At 42.2% G+C, this 25,000-nt stretch overlaps 2 protein-coding genes and 1 long non-coding RNA gene across 9 annotated transcripts in view; 2 read left to right on the top strand and 1 right to left on the bottom strand.

The window, feature by feature from the left end:
- Positions 1-2,324, bottom strand: part of LOC121705391 — a 7,360-nt gene extending 5,036 nt beyond the window's left edge. The window contains exon 1 of the long non-coding RNA XR_006030782.1: positions 2,203-2,324. This is a non-coding gene — a long non-coding RNA (uncharacterized LOC121705391). The remainder of the gene's footprint in view (positions 1-2,202) is intronic.
- Positions 2,325-11,974: 9,650 nt separating this feature from the next.
- Positions 11,975-25,000, top strand: part of LOC121705697 (zinc transporter ZIP11-like) — a 60,164-nt gene continuing 47,138 nt past the window's right edge. For 2 of the 4 annotated variants that reach the window (XM_042086868.1, XM_042086864.1), the window contains exons 1-4: positions 12,007-12,207; positions 12,796-12,915; positions 13,064-13,102; positions 18,588-18,746. In XM_042086868.1, the coding sequence (XP_041942802.1) occupies positions 12,808-12,915; positions 13,064-13,102; positions 18,588-18,746 (306 nt within the window). In that variant the 5' untranslated portion in view covers positions 12,007-12,207; positions 12,796-12,807. Of the gene's footprint in view, positions 12,208-12,795; positions 12,916-13,063; positions 13,103-18,587; positions 18,747-25,000 lie in introns of all 4 variants that reach the window. The other 2 variants (XM_042086866.1, XM_042086865.1) reach the window with 2 other exon arrangements.
- On the top strand, positions 20,415-23,398 carry LOC121705696. Of its 4 annotated transcripts, none has more exons than XM_042086862.1 (3): positions 20,459-20,529; positions 20,849-20,946; positions 21,226-23,398. In XM_042086862.1, the coding sequence occupies exon 3, from the start codon at positions 22,212-22,214 to the stop codon at positions 23,229-23,231; it is 1,020 nt and encodes a 339-aa protein (XP_041942796.1). In that variant the 5' UTR covers positions 20,459-20,529; positions 20,849-20,946; positions 21,226-22,211; the 3' UTR covers positions 23,232-23,398. The 4 variants fall into 4 exon arrangements, with proteins under 4 accessions (XP_041942797.1, XP_041942796.1, XP_041942794.1 ...); XM_042086860.1 differs by having other exon boundaries at positions 20,465-20,529; XM_042086861.1 differs by having other exon boundaries at positions 20,487-20,611.

Raw genomic sequence — 25,000 nt, 5'->3', positions numbered from 1 at the left:
CCTACTGCAGATGAGAGGGGACCCAAGCCTGGTGGCCTGGATCACAGATCACCTCACCTCACGGTAAATTAGACCGGGGGACCTCACACATTAGACCGGGGGACCTCACACATCTGAGGCTGTGGTCAGCCGCACAGGGGCCACGGACTACTGTTCTCTCTCCTGTACCGTTCACCTTGTATTGTACACCACGGACTACTGTTCTCTCTCCTGTACCGTTCACCTTGTACACCGCAGACTACTGTTCTCTCTCCTGTACCGTTCACCTTGTACACCGCAGACTACTGTTCTCTCTCCTGTACCGTTCACCTTGTATTGTACACCACGGACTACTGTTCTCTCTCCTGTACCGTTCACCTTGTACACCGCAGACTACTGTTCTCTCTCCTGTACCGTTCACCTTGTACACCGCAGACTACTGTTCTCTCTCCTGTACCGTTCACCTTGTATTGTACACCACGGACTACTGTTCTCTCTCCTGTACCGTTCACCTTGTATTGTACACCACGGACTACTGTTCTCTCTCCTGTACCGTTCACCTTGTACACCACGGACTTCAAGTATTGAGTCAAGTACTGAGACGCTGCAATCGTGGGGTGTATCACGGATGGCCAGGAGGGGGAGTATAGAAGTCTTGTGGAGGTCTTTGTGGGATGGTGTAGGACTAACCAGCTGCATCTGAACACCACCAACACTAAGGGAATGATGGACTTCAGAAGGCCTGTCCCTCCCTTGCTGCCCACACACACACACACACACACTGTCCCTCCCTTGCTGCCCTTCACAATTGACGGAGACTTTCAGCACATACAAGAACCTGGGGTTACAGCTGGACAATAAACTGGACTGGTCTGCCAATACTGATGCACTTTACAAGAAAGGGCAGAGCAGGCTCTATTTCCTTAGGAGGCTGGGGTCCTTCAATGTCTGTAGCAAATGTGGTCAAAAATATCCAGGCAACACTCAGGTGTGAGGAACCACTGCAGGTTTATTCACGATACCGGGAGCAGGTCACTAGCAACAGCATGTTCCAGTAACACAACTCAAAGTTCTCTAGGGCGAAGCCCCATCTTATACATGTTAATTACATTGGTAATACAAATCACATGAGTACAATGGTCGTTTCCAAAAAATCCTCATACATACAGAAATACAACAATACATACTGTATACACTTCTTGGACATAGCATGTGATCCATGCGCCATACAAGTCATGGGGCTACTCCAAGTAAGTAGATAATTGGTCAATACAATACATATACATCCTTCAGCATTCTCTTGCCATAGTCTAGTTCCTGTCGGGATATTCCTAATATTACTGCCTAAGGCAGAATACCCTTAACTCGTGACAAAAGGGGTCGCATGACCTTTATTAGAAAATCATGACATGGAGAGAACAAATGACAGACAAAGCAAAGTTGATGCACAGTATTGAATGTATAGAAAGCATACAAAGAATATATGAAATGTTAATCCCTTCTATGTAATAAATGTAAATTAGTATTCACTTCTAATACATGTAAAATTATTAATAATCACTTCTAATACATAAAAATGTTAGTAATCCAAATTTCTCCTTCACAAACTCCTGCTTATGTTCTACCAGTCTGTCATGACCAGTGTCTTTTTCTATGCTGTGGTGTGCTGGACAGGCTGGTCATGTCCTTTTCTATGCTGTGGTATGCTGGACAGGCTGGTCATGTCCTTTTCTATGCTGTGGTATGCTAGACAGGCTGGTCATGTCCTTTTGTATGCTGTGGTATGCTGGGGAGGCAGCACTAGGAAGAGGGATGCTGGACGACTGGACAGGCTGGTGCAGCATAGCGCACCCAACCACACACACACACACACACACACACACACACACACACACGCGGGCAAGCACTTCAGCATAGCGCACCCAACCACACCCAGACGCACAGGTTCGCCGCTTTTATGGGTTGATTGACGGCTCTGAAAGGAACTCCAGCATGACGTCATGATTGCCAATTAGCTGGACCTGCGTTCACACAAAGAACAGGAACAAAGAGCTGGAGCAGGGCAGTGGAACCTGTTGTGGTTGTGGAAGTGGTTCAACTGGTTTGCCCCCTCTTTGAACGCCATCTTTTTCCTATTTAGAAGGGTCTTGACGTTGCTGGTTATCCAAGGCTTGTTGTTTGGGAAGCAGTGTACAGTTCTTGTGGGAACAACAATGTCCATACAGTCAGTTGTGTAATGTGGGACCTCCTCCAAATCCTCTCCATTCAGTAGCACACTCCAGTCCGTGGACTCAAAACAGTCTCTCAGAGCCTCATCCGCTTCTGGTGTCCACTTCCTGAAGGTGTGCGTGTAGCTCTTTACTTTTAACTTGTAACCTCTGTTCTTTTGGCTTGTACACTGGCTGAAGATGAATGAGGTTGTGGTCTGACTTTTCCAGTTGGGGGAGGGGGGTGGCACTGTATGCATCCCTCACATTTGCATACATGAGGTCTATTGTCTTGTTTTTCCTAGTTGGGCAGTCAACAAACTAGTATCCAGTGTTTTGTGGTTGAAGTCACCAGAGATCGCAAAAAAGCATCTGTGTGTTGAGTTTGGAGCCTTGCAATTGTAGAATGAATGATGTCACACGCTGTGTCCGGGAGGGCTCGTGGCGGAACGTAAACACAGATAACAATGTCGTGCGAGAACTCCCTCGGCATGTAATACGGTCGGAGACTGACCGCAAGTAACTCCACATCCTTACAACATACAGTCTCCTTAACTGTAACATGTCCGGGGGTTGCACCACCTGTAGTTTATGTACACCAGTCCACCTCTTTTTTTTTTGCCAGAAAATGTATAGTCTCTGTCCAAACAAGCTACACTGACGCCGGGTAGCTCAACGTTAGCATGGGGGATGCAGCTAGTTAGCCACGTCTCCGTGAGGTAGCTAGTTAGCCACGTCTCCGTGCGGCAAATCAGGCCGCATTTCCTGTACAACTTCTGATTTCTTACAAGACCACCTCATCAGCCCATTCGTCAGTTTTGTTAGCCATTGAGTTCACGTTCCCCATCACTATCCATGGAATTGAGGGCTTGTATCGCCACTTCATCACCCCTCGCCTCGTCCTCACTTTAAGCCCCCCTCTGCAGCCCCGAAAGCAGCACCATTCCTTGCGGATGTTAACGTGAACACCACCGGCATGCCTTCCTAGTGCGAGCACTGTATAAACAACTTTGCTACGGCCAGAACATTGTAATAACTGATCCATATCCATAGGATAGAAGGAAACATTGGCGGCCAGAACATTGTAATAACTGATCCATATCCATAGGATAGAAGGAAACATTGGCGACCCCAATCATTCACAACACATCTTTGCTGTAACATCCAGATGAGAGCGGTACTTTGATTTTCCCCAAATGTCCTTGTGCGCCTGGTTGTTTATAGATAGATAGAGAGATAGATAGATAGATAGATAGATAGATAGATAGAGATACGTTATTTATCCAGAAGGAAATAAAGGTGTCCAATAGCTTATACACATCATACATACAAATAGGCACACAGACAAATGACATCCACGCACACATACACACTACTTCCGGCGCCGACGAGAGTGGCAGCATTCCTTGTAGCTCCGTGTAGCTCCACGCCAATGTTTTATGACATCACAATAGGGTCACCTGCCAAAAAAGGATGGGAACCCCTGCACAAGAGTGTCCTGCGGATGCATCACATGAGAGTGTCCTGCATCACATAAGAGTGTCCTGCCGAGGATGCCACACATTGGAGTGTGGGAAATCTTTAATGTGTTATGTAATTGTATAAATATATATAATATAACTATTTTCAGTATCAAAACATTTACACACAGCACACGGTGAGACAGCACACAGACATGTTTTGTGAAACAACTAACGTGTGATACACAGTTAGCCCACTTACTAATCGCTTGGCTAACGCTATTATCCACTTGGTTAACGCTTTTATTCACTTGGCTAACGCTATTATTCACTTGGCTAACGCTATTATCCACTTGGCTAACGCTTTTATCCGTTTGGATAAGCGCCATATAAATTGAATTATTGCATGTGTAACCTGCGTTGTGTTGAACCTGCGCGATTCAGCCCTGCACACACCCGGACTCGAACCCCAGGCTACTGGCTCGCATGCCAGCAGCACTCTTGAGGCGTCGGGGAGTGAGGTTTACCAACGTTCCACAAGCACAGCTAAGCTAGCTGGCATCCGTTACACTCACCCCCCTAAACCTCACTCCCGATCCGGGTCACGGCACCAATGTAACCTGCGTTGTGTTGAACCTGCGCGATTCAGCCCTGCACACGCCCGGACTCGAACCCACGAACAGCAGCACCTCGGATCGGGAGGCGAGCGCGCTAACAATTGAGCCAATAGCCCAGGGCCCACTTCCCCGATAACGACGGAGACACGCTCTTAAGAGGGTTTTCTACGATTCCTCTTACGATCGTTCGTTTGGTTTTTCCGACTGTTTCCCAAACATGCTCGTAGCTTGAACGCGCATGCACTGCTCTTAAGATGCTCTTAAGGGGAGCTGTCCATGTTAATAGTTCTGAAATATCCTCTGATTTGACGGTGATGTCAGGTGACTGCACGTCACAGCTATAGGCCTACCATTTAAACTTCGGATCTACACATTAATTCACATCAATACGAAAATAGAAATACTTTGACATCTGTATGTAAGCATCCCAAGTAGGTTATATACCACACAGAGACATAAATAATTGTAATTATTTTAAGATTAGATTGTTGCACCATGCAATAATTTTTCGAGGTGCCACTTAAGAACACGTTTGAAGATAAGAAAGAAGTCGAGTAAGAAAGAGAGGAAATGTGTAGGCTTAGATTTTGATGCAGTAGGCTACAGACTAAACCACATGTTGCTTTCTCTGCTTTTTACCTCATAGGCCTAATAAAATATTCACTTAGCAAAGATAATGTCAAACTATTCTGGCAACATCTCGTTTCATAACTTGATTGCATTTGTGTCCGCTTTTCATCACATTATTATGACCATTAAATGTATGCTATGCTATTTTGCATGCTAAAATCTGATTCATCACAGGTAAACACAATAAAGAATGGGAACGTAAATTGGATTATGTATTCTAAGTTGTAATTCCTCTGTATGTCCTGTTGGTGACCTCAGTGAGAAGTACTGTTAAGACGCTCTTAGCCGGTAACGAGTACTCTGGAGCACTCGTAGATCTACGAGTGTTTTCACGATGCTCTTAAGCTACGATGGTTTCGGGAAACAGTCAGCAAATCTTAAGACGTTCGTAAGAGGGACTTTACGACGCTCTTAGGCTTAAGATGCTTTCGGGGAAGTGGGCCCAGGCCACTCACATGCCAGCAGCACTCTTGAGGCGTCGGGGACTGAGGTTTACCAACGTTCCACAAGTTAAGCTAGCTGGCATCCGTTACACATGCTAGCCCAGCTTATTAGCCATATGCTACACCCCCCCCCCCCCCCACACACACACACACAAGTCTACATAAACACACACACTCTCTCAGATCTCTCTCTCCTTCACACACACACACACACACACACACACACACACACACACAGTTCATGGCCCCTCCCCCTCTGAGTGTATGGAATGCTTGTTTACTGCGTCTGTAAACTGGAAAATGTCTTTGTAGTCTGAAGGAGGACCAGAACTTTACTGGGCACACACACACACCCACACGCACACGCACATACATACACACACACACATACACACACACACACTCACACACAAACACACACACAGTGGTTAAAGTGGGATTTGGCAGGTGGGGGAACCCTGAAATCCAGTGTTGGTGCAATGGGGGAAAAATGATAACATATTGAGTATCGTGGTGTAGCAATAGGCCTACATTTTTGGACAAGAATTGCTAGCTTCTTTGGTCACCTCTGTCAGTCAAATTAGCCCACATATTGATTTGTACCAGGGGTGTCACTAGACCTAAACTGCACTGGGACACAGCACCCCCTAGGGGCGTCCAGGGGCTATGCTCCCCCGTAAGAACATTGTGTATTGTAGTGAACTGAGCCTAGCCAGAGACTTTCTAATGTGGAGACACAGCACTCCAAAATACTCCATAGAAATGCATGGGGCTAGTTTGTCACGCCAAAATGGCCGTTGTCTACACATATCCCACCCCTTCCTCGGCAAAACGTCGACATGTGAATACATTGAGCCAATCATGTGGTGTGATGTGAATACATTGAGCCAATCATATGGTGTGTTGTGAAGACATCGTGCCAATCATGTGTTGTGATCTCGCCGCTGGAGCAAGATTGGTGTCGTGAAGCCTTGCGCACGCGCAGTTCGACCCAAAGACTGTGCCCGATGAGTGCCAATAAAACGTTGGTATATGGCCGCCGAGTGGAGGGACTTGCCTAAAAGGACTTTGGCCTAGCTGGTTCATGACTGAACTCCCATAATGCTGTGCAGTGTATGTGTGTGTGTGTAATGTTGATGTTGGTTTTAGTATGAGTAATTGCGTTTACCTTGTCATGTATGTGTTAGCTGGTATAGTCTTTCTTTATGTTGTACCTCATGTGTTTATCCCGTGTATTGTATGTGACTACCCTGTTTGTGTATCGTGCTTGTTTAATTGACCTCCTTTGTGTTGCCTGTGTAATGACATTTGTATGTTTTGGTGCGTAACCAATAAAACCATTCTGAGACAACTTTGCAGTTTGTTACAGTATATTTTAACATTTCAATGCATCAATCTGGTGCACTTTGAAAAGAAATTCAGGTTAAATCAATGGGGGCTAAGTCGACGGGGAATGTCACTCTTGCCTCCTAAACACTTGAGAGCCCTGCAATTCAGTACGGTCTTTGCCAGCTAATGTTAGGCCTCCTTGTCTCAGAGTAGGCTATCTGTCATTTGTCCACCAAATAAACACGGATTGATCAAAACATAATGTTCATGTTTCAGTAGATCCCACTGCGAGATCGTGTTGACATATATCAGTTGAGTGACATATGCCCAGTTTCTAGGGGTGTGACTTTCGAAACCGACGTCTCGAATCAGTGTCGAGGCTTCGAAGCACAAGTGTTTCGAAACACTGCTTCGAAACGTGGTTCAAAACAGCCATGTCATGTGACCACTGCTTCGAAACATCGTTCAAAATCCCCATGTCATGTGACCAAAATTAAGTGAACCTTCAGTGCATTTCACCAGTGTCGGCAGGCGTGCCCGCGCGTTCAATTAACAGTGTAGCTTAACCATGATGGTGTAGTGGTTAGTGAGGGTGTTTTTTGCACGGTAGCCCAGGCTGCTCAAATGTGGTTCGATCCCCGTTTGATTTGTAAGGTATTGTTTCAGATCGTATCTGTTTATGTTTTCTTACTTCACCATTAACCACACAGTTTCAACTAAACTCTCAGAATGGTCAAAAATCGAGAGTTTTTATAAGAAGAAAGTGATTTAGAGAACACATAGTGGCAGCAATAAGACTCCCTTTATTGTGACTTCATGTGGTCTCCCATCCAGTAATTGACCAAGGGCATGCTGCTTAGCTTTTGACAAAGACTGAACACAGGTAACACAGCGAGCCACAAACTTTAAAGACTGCATCTGTAATACGAAGCATTTGACAGATTTGTTTCACCCTAAACAGCTCTGAGGTGTCGGAATTGTTTCAAAGCTTCGGAACAATTCGGCACAATTGCTTCTAGTCCAGGCAAAGTGAGGTCTGACCCAAAACTAATTGCAACAGAATTTATTTTCACATTTTTATATTTCAATTGATGATCTAAACACCATAGTAAAAGTCCATGAAAATCCAGTTGGTGGAAATATGTTAAAATGAGGGTTGTTTTATGCATTATCCTTCAGCAAGTACTGACAAAACTGTAATTAGAATGTTATAGAATAAGCATTCTAAAGAATATATCATCACCATCTAACTTAACATGGAATTTTAGAATATTGCATTGTTGAGGAACATTCTTTTATTTTCAAAGAGTTAGTACATTTCTCAGGCTTATTTCAGACTGGTTTGTTGCCAACTGGAAATGGTTGTTGAGTCTTTAAATAGAGCCAGTGTGTTTTTGCATGTAAGTGTTCCACAATGTTAAAGTTGTACAAACACATAGTTTTAACTTAAAAGCATTATTAAGCCTAGGAAAGTGTTTTTGGTGGTCTGATTTAGAGTTCACTGAATCATATACAGTACATCACAAGTATCAGTCCATCATTTTCCAAGACTTATAGTAATTGACCTCTTGCCCGGGGGTTGACTGAGAGACTGTCTGTCCAATCAGAGGGGCCTGTATGATGCCTCTTTACTTTGCACAATTTTGGCTAAAACAGTAATCAGACAGCACAGCGTGTTTATGTAAGTGAATGAATGAAGGAAAATTGTAAAGTTAAAGATGGACATGATAATGTCCAAATTCGACAGAAAGGTGCAGATAACTGCAACTAGCCTCCAAAGAGGTGACTATTGTTGTGACGTCTGGCAAAAGGTGCTTGCTATACTAATAAATATAGTTTAAGATTAATAATTTAAATGCATGCCTATGCATGGGTCATGGTTTTACCAAAATCATAGAACAGCCAAAACTATACATATTCTAAAAGCATATGCCCTGTACATGAAATATAGCATTAATCAACTTATGTCCCATCTTCCTCCATACCATGCATAATACATACTCCTCTATTCTGTATAGGCGAATCAAGTGAACAGCTGATACATTTTGGCCTGCACTATTAAGAGAAACAAATTAAACATCATAAACTATATATTTTCTAAAAGCATATAACCTCTAGAAGTGATGTGACACCAATTAGGACATGTCCCATCTCCCTCCATGCAATGCACAATACATTGCCCTCTATTCTGTATAGGCGAATCTAGTGTAAAGCGGATACATTTTAGCCTATACTGTCTATGGAAAACAGATTAAATACCCTAAACTATATATTTTCTGAAAGCATATTACTTGTATATGAGATATAACACCAGTTAAGACATGTCTCATCTTCCTCCATGCCATGCACAACACATTGCCCTCCATTCTGCATTGGCAAATCTAGTGTACAGTGGATACATTTACAGTCAAGGGAAAACAAATGAAACACCCTAAACTATATATTTTCTGAAAGCATATACCCTCTAGATGAGACATTACATAATTCAAGACATTTCCCATCTTTCTCCATGCCATGCACAATACATTGCCCTCTATTCTGCAAAGGTGAATCTAGTGTAAAGTGGATACATTTTGGCCTATAATGTCCAGGGAAAACAGATTAATTTTCTAAAAGCATATGCCCTCTAGATGAGATATAATACCAGTTAAGTATTATCTTCCTCCATGCCTTGGACATGGTACATATGCCTGTTTTGCATTTACTCTGTATTAAAACACATTGATTTTAATATATCGCTGAAAAAGGTAGAGCATTCCAAAATGTTCAATGTTAACATTTAAAATCATATTATTATTTCATTTGACCATCATTTGTCCCTTTGACCATCATTTGTCCATCATTTGACCATCATTTGTCCCTATTATTTCATTTGACCATCATTGACCCCTGTGGGCTGAATAGTAATTGAGATATAGGGCTATATTTGTCTAATACGCATGGTCACTATCAAATAGCTTAGGGGTTTGTCCAGTCCACATTGGGGGTGGTTTTGTTTTCAAAAGTCCGGCACCTGGCGCAAAATGGTGGATCTATATGTTTCTTAATTAGTCATGGGTGTGTTTTGGGCGTAACATCCTTTAAACCAATGAGAGTGATACTGTCATTCTCTTTAACAGCAAGCAGTGCGACTTCAAAAAGCGCATCGGTATTTTGATAGTCAGCGGCGCAGTTGAAGGAATCAGCTTGCACCCGAGACCGTATGGAACAGGTATTCCACTAAACCATGCTTTACTAAAACCAAGCAGAGTATAGCCTATAAACACATCTGCACTCGTGTATTATTTGGCAAAGTGAAACTAACTTCTTCGTGGTGTCATAGTCAAAACAGTTATACACAGTTAATTACTTTCACTATTGACTGACAATAGGTTACCATTGACAAAATAGCCTGAAAAAGGCAACACTTACCCCAATAGTGTTTAAATGACTAAATAAGAAACCTAAGGACATTTATCCTGCAGAGGAGTTGCTTACATCTCGTGACAGTGCGTCTTCAGCTGTGCTCCATATGTGCCTCTCGCCTATTCACTTTTAATTGTCATTAACAATTTGAAAATGATGGTGAATAACTACTCATTGTGAGACGTATTTCCTGATATCTTTATTATAATTATGTTCCCCATTGTAATCGTGTAATTTATAATGTTTTTATGGATGTGCGCTGGTGCACGTTCCTGTGGACGAGAAAAGCAGGGTGTAGTTGTGCACCCGCCCATCACTGTTGATAATGCACTCTTAAAATAACATATAAACAACTCGCCATGGATTTCTGACCAGGTATTTCTTGGTCAGTGGCGTAATGCGTTTTAGGTAGTGTAAGATAGCGATTTTTAGATAATGCGCTAGACCCGTCCTTAGGTCGTTAATTGCCACACGACTGACGAAAAACTATATAATAGAAATACGTATTGCATCGTGATGATTATACGCTTTGCGCTGTGCTTTTGAATGTCATGATAGGGCCCATAGCCATTCTAACCTCTTGGCAGCCATTTTGGTGGCCATCTTGAAAAGTATAAGTATATATACTCTTTTGATCCCGTGAGGGAAATTTGGTCTCTGCATTTATCCCAATGCGTGAATTAGTGAAACACACACAGTGAGGTGAAGCACACACTAATCCCGGCGCAGTGAGCTGCCTGCATCAACAGCGGCGCTCGGGAGCAGTGAGAGGTTAGGTGCCTTGCTCAAGGGCACTTCAGCCGTGCCTACTGGTCAGGGTTCGAACCGGCAACCCTCTGGTTACAGGTCCGAAGTGCTAACCAGTAGGCCACAGCTGCCCCCAAATGACCCCTTTCTGCCCCCAAATGACCCATTTCTCAAGGTCAGATTTTACTAGATTTTTAGTATGTTATTTAGCATGTCTAACAGTACCAGAATCCATAAAAAAACCTTTTGTATCAATTTTTTCAATGTTGAACCCTATATTGACCCGCCTAAAGTTACTCAACTTGCACTGGATCATCTTCCTGAATCTCAATATTATCACAAGTGTGGGCAAAAGTCAGCACCAGTCAGAGGCTACATCCATTGTTTTGCACTTTTATGATGTCATCACATCACCAAAAGTATTGGTTTTACCAAAAATATTTGTCAATATTTTAAACTACAAAAATACATACCTATAAAGTATTTTGATACAAAATACGAAGTCATTTTATTCAACCCAGTCAAATACAAATTACGAATATACAATATATTTTGTATTTGAAATATGGAATACATGTACAATAAATACTGCTCATCCCTGTAGGCATCACTTGTTCTGAAATACCATGTTTGGTTCAGGAGATATAATGAAGAATATAGGCGTAATTCAGTTATAATGGAACATTTAATAGTTGCCACGGCGATCATTAGGGTTTTTTGATAATGGTTTCATATCTGAAAATGTTCAGGGCTCCAAACTGTACAAGTTCACCAAGTTTCATGCTTATATGAAAGAATTTGACCTAATTTTCACATATCCCCTGTACTATGAAAGTTCAATAAAACTGCCACAGGTGCAGCTTTTCGCCATTGACCTATGCACAAATAATTCCAATTTTGACAATGTTCCACCACTTGGATTTTCATGGACTTTTGGTATGTGATATGGGAAGGTTTCATGAACTGAATACAACAAAAATCATTTCTGTTGCAATTAGTTTTGGGTTGGGTGATTTTTTCTCACAGATTGCCTGGACTATTCGAACGTTTCAGTGTTTCATAAAGCCTCGCTTTGCCCATCCCTACCAGTTTCAGCTGACGTTTTCACGGCTTCAGAGGCGTTCTGAGCAGCATCCAATCACAATTATCGGGAGGGCGGGACTTAGAGCATCCGCGAGACACGTGTACAGGGAAGTAGGAAGTAAATACGGTGGACTTCAACTTACAGTGTCTGGGAGTCATTTGTAAGTTGCAAAACGCGTATAATCATAATAACAGACATTACACGCATTACAGCCGCAGACGGGACATTTCGCTCAACAAAGAGTGTATTGTGTTTCTTGTCTCGATGCGCTCGGTGCAGAAGATTGAAGAAGGAGATAATTGAACGGTAGGCTACAAAGTCAGAAGAAGTCCATGTATTGATAGTGATATCCGTGCACGTCCTAAAGAAACACTAGTAAGATATCCAGTCTGTAGCCTACATGTTAGAAACACAGGAGAATTAAAACTTACTATCGCTACAACGAAGCTCTGGTCACGCTACTACCGAGTTGGGATTTAAGTTTTGGCTCCACAGTCTATGGTTGGCTCAAGAAGTTCATTTAAAACCAGCCTGTAGGCTAGCGTTACGTGGCATAAACACTGATTTTTCACAGTACTTGGTAACGGTGTTCAGGTAGAAATAATAGATGTTAGCGCCAGTGGGAAAACTTGTTCAGTATCTTAGAACTATTTTGAAAACAGGTAGACATTATGAACTGACGTGATGAATGATCTTGTAAGCACACGTCACTTCGGTCTTGTTTACTCAGGGAACTGGGTAGTCTGCAAACAGGATGTCTAGTGCAACAGGCAAACAGGATTCTAACCTTCTCTCTCTCTCACTCCATCTCTCTCTCTCTCTCTCTCCATCTCCCCCTCTCTCTCCCCCTCTCTCTCCATCTCTCTCTCTCTCCCCCCCCTCCCTCTCTCTCAGGGCAGGGGCAGGATGTTGCCAGGCTATAGTCCGGTGGCTCAGGCGCTGTTGGGGACTCTGTTCACCTGGGCCCTCACTGCTGCTGGTGCTGCCCTGGTCTTCGTCTTCTCCAGCCGCCAGGTGTGTGTGTGTGTGTGTGTGTGTATGTGTGTGTGCGCGTGCGTGCGTGCGTGCGTGTGTGTGTGTGTGACTGGCAGGTTAGCCTTTGTGTCTGACATCCCTGTGTGTGTGGGTGTGTTTCTCTCCTCCTCTTCTGTCATTTTCTCAGAAACGCATTCTGGATGGGAGTCTCGGCTTCGCTGCAGGGGTACGTACCTTACGCCTTGGACCCTGCCTCCACCGTCTCTCTCTCTCTCTCTCTCTCTCTCTCTCTCTCTCTCTCTCTCTCTCTCTCTTCGTCTCTTTCTCCCTCTCCACCTCTCTCTCTCTTTATATGTATCTCTGGGTTAGCGTGGGTTCAATTCCCAGCTTCCACCGTTGTGTCCAAGACACTTAACCCCAAGTTGCTCCGGGGACAAAGGAATCTCTTGTAATATAGTTGACATGTGTAAGTCCCTTTGGACAATGGAGTGTTGTTTTTGTAGACAGGAGGCTGTTTACTCCAACCCACTATTCCCGTTTGACCAGTGGGGAACCTGTTTGATGTAATCCACTATTTCCGTTTGACCAGTGGGGAACCTGTTTGTTTATTTATTTAAGGTTTATTTGACATGGACATTGCACATTAATAAACATGAAAGGTAAATATGCCAGAATTAGCTAAAATAACTATTTTACTTATGTTGTCCATGGACAGGTGTTACAAGGTCAGATACACCTAAAAGAATATACACATCATGTTATCTGATAGAACATAGTAAATGTTTAAAGGACACATCATGGTATATGATAGGACATAGTGTTAACAGGACACATCATGGTATATGATAGGACATAGTATTAACAGGACACATCATGGTATATGATCAGGGCTCTACAGTGCGATCATTTCACTCGCACATGCGAGTAAAAATGATGCCGTGCGAGTGCAAAAAAATATTTAGGCGCACTGGTGCGAATGACTCTAACCATGTCAATGTTTGTTTACAAAATACACCGCAACATCGAGAAACAGTACTGGTGCAAACCATAGAATCACGTCGCGAATGCAGCATAAAACTACACCTCCCATCAACGTTAGCAGTTTCGCGTTGGGACTCGATAGTAGTAGTCGCTTCTATGAAATCCATGAGCGCGCAGAAAAAGCGGAAAGTTAGACTAGCCAGCCAAGATGAAAAGATTGAAGAAATTAGTTCTTCTATCCACCGAATTCATCGGATATCGGAGGAACAGGATGAGATTCTGAGAATGCAGTGAGAGAAGGAAAGGTAACCTAACATGCCTTTTAGCCCAGTTGACGTATTGGCTGCAATATGCAAAATATAGCTGTAGCGAACAGGCACAAAAGTAGCTTCCCGTAATACTCCCATTTTATTCAAAGGTAGAACGCTACTGACAACTCCAGGCTTCCACGCATGCTTGTTTGTTTACACCGAATACAAGCTTAAGTGCAAAACGAAAGTAGGCCTAACGTTTGGCTACTGCCCCCATCAATGCAGATATTTCAAATAAAAAATAAAAGTATAAAATATATATATATCCTTGATTAGACTATGTTGGGTTTTGTGGAAGAGAAAATGGACTGTTTTAGTAGTAGTATTAGGCAGTATGCAGTCATATAGGTCACCATGGGCATATTTGGATTAGCTACTGGTGGATTCACAAATAAATAAATTAGCCTATATTTGGCAGGATACTTGATATACAGGCTAAATGCAAATATGGCAATGTATTATATTATTTTACATTAACAAAATGTAGGAAAATAGAACAGACTGAAAATAAAGTAGGCACTGATCTTTAAAATCCTGTTTCCTGTAGCCTAAATGTTGTCAGTCATTCTTAATATTCGCAATTGGTGCACTGGCATGTTTAACTGTTAGCTGCAGTGTAATGTTAGATTATGTGTAAGTTAAGTACAGAACTGACTGTGCTCCCAAATTTTTGTCTGTGCTCCTAAATTTTTTAACTTGGGCGCACAAGTGCTCCTGGAAAAAAATGTTAGTGTAGAGCCCTGCATGATAGAACATAGGGTTGCAAACATTGCGCTTTTTGGCGCCTCAAATGACCAGTGTTTCTCATATGGGCCTGCTGGTCAGATGTCCGGTGCTTCTCATATGGGCCTGCTGGTCAGATGTCCGGTGCTTCTCATATGGGCCTGCTGGTCAGATGTCCGGTGCTTCTCATATGGGCCTGCTGGTCAGATGTCCGGTGCTTCTGTTTCTCATCTGATCAGTGCCACTGCTGGCCATTTGGGTGCCCAGAACAGAACTGCTTGGTATCCAGCCCCCCCCCCCCAAAGACAAAGCTTTAATATTGTTTAAATTATAAATGTCAAAGTCATTTTGTTTCAAACCAGGGGTTCTCAAAGTTGTGATTGGTGAGGGCCAATTCAGGAACCCAACATTGACTGAGGGCCGAGGGGGCGGGGAGAAAAAGAATAACAGGCAAACCTGCACAACTTGTGAAAATCTTTGTCTTGTGAAAAATTGCAATGCACACACAATCCCTGGGGTTCTCTACCCTCAACAGAGACATTTGGGATATAACTATTCTGGTTGCAGTCCATTTCAAGTACAAACTTATTTAGAACAAACAGTCTCAGTGTGCCTTGCTTCTTATCAGCATAGGCCTTATTCAGGACCAATTCCAGCTACCAAAGCACCACAGGAAAACCTGACGGCCACTAAACGGAGATTCATTCTTTTCAAAGCACACAGTACAGTTGTACAGTTTCAACAGTTTTACAGATGTTATCAGATGTTATCGCGGGCCGCCAGAATTGTGTCCGCGGGCCGCCATTGGCCCCCAGGCCGAATATTGAGAACCTATGCTTTAAAATATTGATTTCTTAAGAAATACTACTCATTTGGTGCTGTTTAACTCATTTAGAAATGGTGCACTGTCTTACAGTTGGTATAAGCAGCCTTGGTTCCTGCATGTAATGACATGATGCTGGCTAGACATTTTGTTTGCAATTAAATGTGACATGAGCCTGGTAGCCACCTAGCTATCTGCGTGGGATGTGTTTTAATCGGCATCTCACTATCTCACTATCCAGTTCCATTACACAAAGGCCAAGACCAGTTTTTAAATTCTTTATCCATTATCTCTCTATTGTCCAAATCACAGTGAGTGCAGCCGACTGTATGTCCAAGTGGCCTGGCTCTCACAGAGTATAACGGGTCAGTAGGCTAGAGGGAGCCGGATAACTCCTCCGTCTCCTCCCCCCGTCTCGTCTCCTCGTCTCCTCCGGCCTCGTCTTTGTTGCCTTCCTGATTTCCTTTTAAAAGTTTGTTATATTAAAGGGATATTTCACCATTTGGGGAATTATGCTCATTTTCCACCTCCCCTTGAGTTAAACAATTGATTTTTACCTTTCTCCAGTTCATCCAGCCGTTTTCTGAGTCTGGCGATACCACTTTTAGCTCCAGCCTAGCATAGATCATTGAATCGGATTAGACCATTAGCATCTTGCCAGCCTAGCATAGATCATTGAATCGGATTAGACCAGGGCTCTTCAATTGGCTGCCCGGGTCCGGCCCGCAAGGTCTTTTGTACTGGCCCTTTAAAAAAATTGTAATCTCTAGCAAGCGCATGAGCTGTTGTCCACTCTTGCATCAAGTTAGGCTACATTACAATTCATTAGGCCTACATTTGTACTACATAAGCTGAACATAAGTGCCATAGTTTAGTTTCAAACTAAATTGGCACGTTGGAGTTTATGAACTAATAATATTTAACAGGTTGCATCACACATAGTTTCTGTCAACAATATCGCAAAAAAACACGGGCACAATTTCTGCAAAACTTGGTGAAAAGGTGGAGCAGATCCGACTCAAAGGGAATTTCAAAGTATTTCTATATAGTAGCCTGGCTATTGCTGACGTCCTTCATTTCTTCACGTCTTACAACATAATGCAATAATAGTCTAGTGAAGTCAGAGATGAGCCTGTCTAAAGGCCTCTTGGAAATCATGTGGCATGTTACATTAAATGTGCACTCAATTGTGATTCGAAGCAAAAAGTATCACTGATAGCCTAACGAAGGTAAATTGCATATTTGTAAATGTGGCGACGGCAAAGCGTTTTGTGGTTAAAGTGAATCGTAGACTACCAGTATATAATAACCAAAGAAAGTGAAGGAGATGCAGCTCCGTTCACCAAATAAAGGCCGTGGTTGTGTTTCTACAAAATGTTGGCACAAAACGTAATTTCTGTCAGAAACCAAGTAGGCTAAACGTTTTCATTGTCATCGTGAACTATGACGATGTCCATGTTCAGTATGTTTTTCATTTATTTAAGCAGTGACATTTGGGTTAATGCATGGGGTAACGTGAGGTGCGTCAGACAAAAGATGGGCCTGTCCCTCTCAAAACATGTTAAAATAGTGTGATTAGCAACCACACAAGAAAACAAATCCCGGGGGAGACACCCCCGGACCCCCGTTATATTATTATTAGGCTATTATGGATTATATTATTATTAGGCTATTATGACCCCCGTTATATTAGGCTATTATGGACCGGACCCCCGGACCCCCGTTATATTATTATTAGGCTATTATGGATTATATTATTATTAGGCTATTATGACCCCCGTTATATTAGGCTATTATGGACCGGACCCCCGTTATATTAAGCTATTATGGACCGGACCCCCGGACCCCCGTTATATTATTATTAGGCTATTATGGATTATATTATTATTAGGCTATTATGACCCCCGTTATATTAGGCTATTATGGACCGGACCCCCGGACCCCCGTTATATTAAGCTATTATGGACCGGACCCCCGGACCCCCGTTATATTAAGCTATTATGACTGGCCGGCCCCCGTGTTATTGTGATTAGGCTATTACGACCCCCGTGTTATTGTTATTAGGCTATTACGACCCCCGTGTTATTGTTATTAGGCTATTACGACTGGCCTGCCCCCACTGCTAAATAAAATCTAGAGGTCACGGTCATCTCATTTAAATGGTGGGAACGTCAAATATAACAAGTAGGCCTATAAGTCAGAAGAGCTACACTGATTACACATTTAATTCACCTGAACAGTGTTTGAATCCTGTTTGTAGGCTACTCACTGGAAATCTTGGACCTAGCAGTTACTGCACAAAGCACAGATTCCATTATTGTTATCTGTTATCACAGATTTAATTCCATATTGCCACCAACAACTGGCTAATGATGTTGTTATGCATGTACAAAAAACAACATTTGAACACCCATATTGCTGTTGTTGTACTTCATCTACAGCTGTTAATGTGATTACTCATATTTCAAGCCGCATTTCTCCGGCCCCTCAGTTGTGATGCTTTTCATGAACTGGCCCCCATTACAAACTAATTGAATAGCCCTGGATTAGACCATTAGCATCTCGCCTGCTAGCATCACGTTTAAAAGTGACTACGATTTCTGGTAATTTTCCTGTTTAAAACTTGTCTCCTCTCAAGTTAGAAAGTGTAATAAGACTGGAAAACGGAAAATGAAACGTGGCGATTTACTAGGCTGATTTGACATGGATCTATACTCTCGTGTGTGTGTGTGTGTGTGTGTGTGTGGGTGGGTGATGCTGGCGTGTTCATACTGGTTGCTGCTGTGTGTGTGTGTGTGGGTGATGCTGGCGTGTTCATACAGGTTGCTGCTGTGTGTGTGACCTATTCTGTGTGTGTGTGTGTGTGTGTGTAGGTGATGCTGGCGGCATCGTACTGGTCACTGTTGGCCCCGGCGATCGAGATGGCGGAGAGCTCTCAGAAGTACGGCGCCTTCGCTTTTCTCCCCGTGGCCATCGGGTTCACTCTCGGAGCCGCCTTCGTCTACGCCGCCGACCTCATCATGCCATACCTGGTGAGTGTGTGTGTGTGTGTGTGTGTGCTCATCATGCCATACCTGGTGAGTGTGTGTGTGTGTGTGTGCTCATCATGCCATACCTGGTGAGTGTGTGTGTGTGTGTGTGTGCTCATCATGCCATACCTGGTGAGTGTGTGTGTGTGTGTGTGTGTGCTCATCATGTCATACCTGGTGAGTGTGTGTGTGTGTGTGTGCTCATCATGCCATACCTGGTGAGTGTGTGTGTGTGTGTGTGTGTGTGTGTGTGTGTGTGCTCATCATGCCATACCTGGTGAGTGTGTGTGTGTGCTCATCATGCCATACCTGGTGAGTGTGTGTGTGTGTGTGTGTGTGTGCTCATCATGCCATACCTGGTGAGTGTGTGTGTGTGTGTGTGTGTGCTCATCATGCCATACCTGGTGAGTGTGTGTGTGTGCTCATCATGCCATACCTGGTAAGTGTGTGTGTGTGTGTGTGTGTGTGCACTCATCATGCCATACCTGGTGAGTGTGTGTGTGTGTGTGTGCTCATCATGCCATACCTGGTGAGTGTGTGTGTGTGTGTGTGTGTGTGTGTGTGCTCATCATGCCATACCTGGTGAGTGTGTGTGTGTGTGTGCTCATCATGCCATACCTGGTGAGTGTGTGTGTGTGTGCTCATCATGCCATACCTGGTGAGTGTGTGTGTGTGCTCATCATGCCATACCTGGTGAGTGTGTGTGTGTGTGTGTGCTCATCATGCCATACCTGGTGAGTGTGTGTGTGTGTGTGTGTGTGCTCATCATGCCATACCTGGTGTGTGTGTGTGTGTGTGTGTGTGTGTGTGCTCATCATGCCATACCTGGTGTGTGTGTGTGTGTGTGCTCATCATGCCATACCTGGTGAGTGTGTGTGTGTGTGCTCATCATGCCATACCTGGTGGGTGTGTGTGTGTGCTCATCATGCCATACCTGGTGAGTGTGTGTGTGTGTGTGTGTGCTCATCATGCCATACCTGGTGTGTGTGTGTGTGCTCATCATGCCATACCTGGTGTGTGTGTGTGTGTGTGTGTGTGCTCATCATGCCATACCTGGTGTGTGTGTGTGTGTGTATGTGCTCATCATGCCATACCTGGTGAGTGTGTGTGTGTGTGCTCATCATGCCATACCTGGTGAGTGTGTGTGTGTGTGTGTGCTCATCATGCCATACCTGGTGGGTGGGTCAAAGACGAGACACAACATTTTGGTGTCCCCACTTAATAAATATTAAAATATATATATTTATATGAGTGGACATACCTTCAATCTACACACATTGTACATGTTTACTGAAACTTAACATACTTTTTTCAGAAAATGCATAATTATTTAAAAAATAGCCCCTGAAACCCCCAAAATGTCATTCAGCGCAACTGTCCTCCTACCTCTTCAAGGATTAAAACATAAAGAAAAAACAAATTAATCTACAGTAAAACTTAATATTTTCTGCTTTGGCATATTTGTACAAAAGTCATGTGTAATATATTAATTTTTATTCCATCAGATGTGTTCTTTAATATTAATAATATTTAAGACACTTTCAGTCCCCATTTCCGCAATCTTCATTTGTCATTCAGTACAACTTTGATAAAGACCCTTATTTTGAAATCAAATCAAGTTGCTGCAGTCATGTGACCAATTATGACATCACAAGAAGACCCCTGTGGACCCTTCATCACACATGCAAGGTCAGTATATTTCAAAATTATTTGATAAAAATCTCCTTTTACTGTCATGGCACATCAAAGTACAAAACGGAGTGTCATACAGTACAACACAGAGAACGTAATATTGCAGTCATTTCTGTAAACAAACAAGGATATTAACATTTAAATATGAATAACTGTAGAAATGTCATTAAGCTAAGGTCAGTGTTAGCTTTGGCTAATCACTGGGCTAACTGTAAAATGTGCTGAAGTAAAATGTCTGTCATTCAGTACCACAACAGTCATTCAGTGCAACAGAATTTCACTGTTGCCCTAAATTGACAATGACTAACTTTTTTACATTTTAAAATAATAATACCACATTATTACATTTTAGGCTCTCTTAATAAGAGCAATTTGAACAATAAATATTAATATTTTTATGTTTTTCTTTATAGATGCCCTTATCTGTTAAAGAGAGATCAGCTAGGTACAGACAGAAATTGAAGGGAAATCCTGTTCTCAGGGAGGAAAAACTAGCAAAGAGAAAAGAAAGGTGATTGTAATGTCCTGAAATAAGATGAATAAAGTGTGTTAAGTACATTTTAATGTAGGACAGCTAAAGGAAGAGTCTCTAAACAGGAGTAAATTAAGAGAACAGGTGTAAGACAAACATGATGCTTTTTTGCAAATGTCATATGTATTTTAACGGTTTTATGTGTATAATGTGTTTGAAAGGATTGATGATTTATTTGATCATTTACATGTTCTATGCAAATTATTTTGTCTTGTATTGCATGATTCTAATTAGGCCTATGTCCTCCTAACATTTTAGCTATCATAGAAGAAAACAAGCTCTCAATGGCAGAAATCCAGATCACCCTTCAATTAAAGATGTTTCTGCAGCTGATGCTGAAAAAAGAAGAGAACATTGGAGAGAAACTCAGAAGAAGTTCAGAAAGAAACAAAAGCAAGCAAAAGCGGTGCTTGACCTCACCCCAGATTCATTTGAAGCACCACCTGAAAACATTGTTAATATACCGGAGCCTGAACCAATACCACTACAAGAGGTGGAACAAAGGCCTCTGTCCCCTACACATGTGGTGAATGCTCCTCTGGCTTCTTCCACTCCAGAAAGACTACCAATGCGCTTTAAAAAACTCAAAAAGCAGAAGAGAGATCTGAATAAACAACTTGCTGCTCTTCAAAAACAACTGTCACAAACAAAACAAAGGTGCAACACATTAAATAAGCTTTTGAAAAGGTCAAAAAAGACTAGAAAAGCAAAAGAAAAAGTAGCTAGGAGTGAGATGGTGTTGAAGGCTAAACAAAGGAAAGAGAGCGTGATCTCATTCCTCTGTAGAGATGAGAACAGTCGCCTTCTGCCTGGAAAAAAAGACACAATAACCAAAAACAAGGTAAGAACACAGAGGCGTGTCCTTACTAAAACAATGAAAGAGCTCCATGCGCTTTACATCTCGGAGGTGGACACAAAACTCTGTGTGTCTTACAGACAATTTTTACGTCTGCGGCCATTCTACGTCACTGAGCCTAAGACTAGTGATCGAAACACTTGTGCCTGTATCGACCACGAAAATGTGGCACTTCTTCTGGATAAATTCTATCAAAATGGCCTTTTGAAAACAAAAAGCACATCCGAGATGCTATCTGCAATTGTGTGTGACACACACAAAAAACAATGCATGTACCGTCTTTGCTCCAAATGCTGTTATAATGAAATCGAAATGACCCTACCTGAAGATCGAAGAGGAGTGCAGGACTTTAAAGGAGACACTTTTTGAAAATGAGGCTGTAGTCCATATGGATTTTTCTGAAAATTATGGCTGCAAACTCAGCACTGAAGTGCAATCGTTCCATTTTGGAGGAAGCAGACAACAAGCCACCATCCACACAAGTGTGGTTTATACCAAAGAGGAGACCCAGTCCTACGCCACAATTTCAAAGAGTCTGCGGCATGATGAGCGGGCAGTCTGGGCCCATCTGCAACCTGTTTTGGAAGATTTGAAGAAGAGAAATCCATTGGTGTCTGTGGTACACTTCATGAGTGACGGGCCTTTAACCCAATACAGAAATAAGAAGAATTTCTATTTGATCAGCACAGTTCCCTTTCTCCTTGGGTTTCAGGAAGTTACCTGGAATTTTTCTGAAAAAAATCATGGAAAAGGTGCACCCGATGGTGTGGGTGGTGCGGTCAAAAGGTGTGCTGACAACGTTGTAAGAATGGGTGGAGACATACAGTGCCCAGAAGATCTATACAAAGTGTTGCGAGACAAGGAGTCTACAATCAAATTCTTCTGGATTGCTGACAGTGATGTGGCCAAGTATGATGAAGCGGTCCCTGAGAAGTTGCCTCCTGTTAAAGGCACACTGAAAGTTCATCAGATCACCACAAAGGTACCTGGGAAATTTTGGCACCGAGAAGTATCATGTTTCTGCTCCCGCACCAACACCACATGTGTGTGTGATTCACCAACAGAGATTAATTTTAACAGAGAAGTAGAGGTCAGCCCACAAGCTGAAGCAGTCTCTGCCCCTGCCCCGGCAACTGCTGAAAATTTAAATGGCAAATTTGTTATTGTGCAGTACGAGGACCTGCCATTCGTTGGGCAGGTACTGCTGTCTGTAGGAGATGAGGTACAAATTAGCTGCATGCTACAAAAGGGAAACAGAAATAACTTTGTGTGGCCAAGTCCACCAGATGAAATTTACTACTTCAAGACAGACGTCAAATTTGTTATCGCAGAACCTGAGCCATCTTCAAATAGAGCCTCAAGGTTAGCAGAAAAGGACTGGGAAACATTTGTTCAGTTCATGAACTGAAATGTTATAAACCTTAGACACCCATTAGAAATGCTATCTCTACACAGTACTGAATTTCTGTTCTGATGAATTAAGAGTTAAAGCCCAAGGCTGTTTTGATATTAAAAAGCTGTTTTTAACTAGTTAAACACTAACATATTTTTAAATGTTTGAAATACTGAAAGTTATTGCACATTTTATACTAACATGTTGAAACATACTTGAAATGATTGAATGACATTGTGACATTACACTACATTTTTTAAACATACTTGAAATGATTGAAATGACATTATACTACATTTTTTCAAATATTTGAAATGCTGAAAGTTATTTTACATGACATATTAACATCTTGAAACATACTTGAAATGATTCCACATTAGACCACATTTTTTCACATGTTATGAGACTTCAATTACTTCATACTTCAATTGATTCTTTTTTAAGAAATCTGTTTCCTTAAATGTGTTCTGGTGCCTTAAGAGTTGTTACAAGTTCAGTAACAATGTTTTCATATTGAAATGCTGTTTCAACAGCAACAAGTCTCTTGTTTTACTTCAGAATAAAGATGATGCTTTTTCTGAACAAGTATACCTCTGTTTGCCTTACTTTTTTTCATTATGTAGTAATACCATAACTCATACTTGCCATTGGTGTGGCATATTTACATTCTACTACTGCTACTTTAAAGGAGCTACTGTATGTGTAAGACGTTAAAGTTAAAACATCCAAATATTACCAAGAAGCATAACGGGACACTTTGGAGGATGTCATTCAGTACAACAGAAAATCGTCATACAGTACAACAGAAACTTTTGCTTAAAATAACTATTACAATTCATATTATTATATATTTTTTCATGTGAATGTAAGAGAAACCATGCCTGTTTTATAGAAAATGGAGTTTGATTGATTTTTAAATAGAATAGAAGGCGTAGCAAAAACTTCTTTTATACAAACTAACAAAATCACAAGACACATTAGAATGCAAACAAGGTGCAGACAATTTAAAACAGAGTAACAGCACTTTCTTGTGTTTTAAAAAATCTATTGTAAGAGATATACTGAACTCATAATTTTTAAATGGCTAAGATTGTTCCTTCTGTATGTATTTTTTCATAAATTAGTCGTTGCACTGAATGACATTTTTGCGCCATTGTTGTTTGTCGACAATGCTAAAAACACAAAATAATCAAAATGCTCAGGAAAAAAATATATATTTACCTAGGTAACACATTTGTGCACATTATTGAATAAAAAAAATACACAATTTAATATATTTTATTTTTTTGTGCTTGGAACACCCTATTTGTCTTTAACCCGGGTGTGTGTGTGTGTGTGTGCTCATCATGCCATACCTGGTGAGTGTGTGTGTGTGTGTGTGTGTGCTCATCATGCCATACCTGGTGAGTGTGTGTGTGTGTGTGCTCATCATGCCATACCTGGTGTGTGTGTGTGTGTGTGTGTGTGTGTGTGTGTGCTCATCATGCCATACCTGGTGAGTGTGTGTGTGTGTGCTCATCATGCCATACCTGGTGGGTGTGTGTGTGTGTGCTCATCATGCCATACCTGGTGAGTGTGTGTGTGTGTGCTCATAATGCCATACCTGGTGAGTGTGTGTGTGTGTGGGTGAGTGTGTGTGTGTGTGCTCATCATGCCATACCTGGTGAGTGTGTGTGTGTGTGTGTGCTCATCATGCCATACCTGGTGGGTGTGTGTGTGTGTGTGTGTGCTCATCATGCCATACCTGGTGAGTGTGTGTGTGCTCATCATGCCATACCTAGTGT

The sequence above is a fragment of the Alosa sapidissima genome, chromosome 3 (genome assembly GCF_018492685.1).
Source record: "Alosa sapidissima isolate fAloSap1 chromosome 3, fAloSap1.pri, whole genome shotgun sequence".
NCBI classification, from domain to species: Eukaryota; Metazoa; Chordata; class Actinopteri; order Clupeiformes; family Clupeidae; genus Alosa; species Alosa sapidissima.
This window is presented reverse-complemented; position numbering and strand designations above follow the sequence as displayed.

Coding starts and splice junctions, on each gene's coding strand:
- LOC121705696 (XM_042086860.1), top strand. CDS start 20,479: ATGGCACATCAAAGTACAAAACGGAGTGTCATACAGTACAACACAGAG. Junction 20,530..20,848: donor TACAGTACAACACAGAGAAC/GTAATATTGCAG, acceptor TTTTCTTTATAG/ATGCCCTTATCTGTTAAAGA. Junction 20,947..21,225: donor CTAGCAAAGAGAAAAGAAAG/GTGATTGTAATG, acceptor CTAACATTTTAG/CTATCATAGAAGAAAACAAG.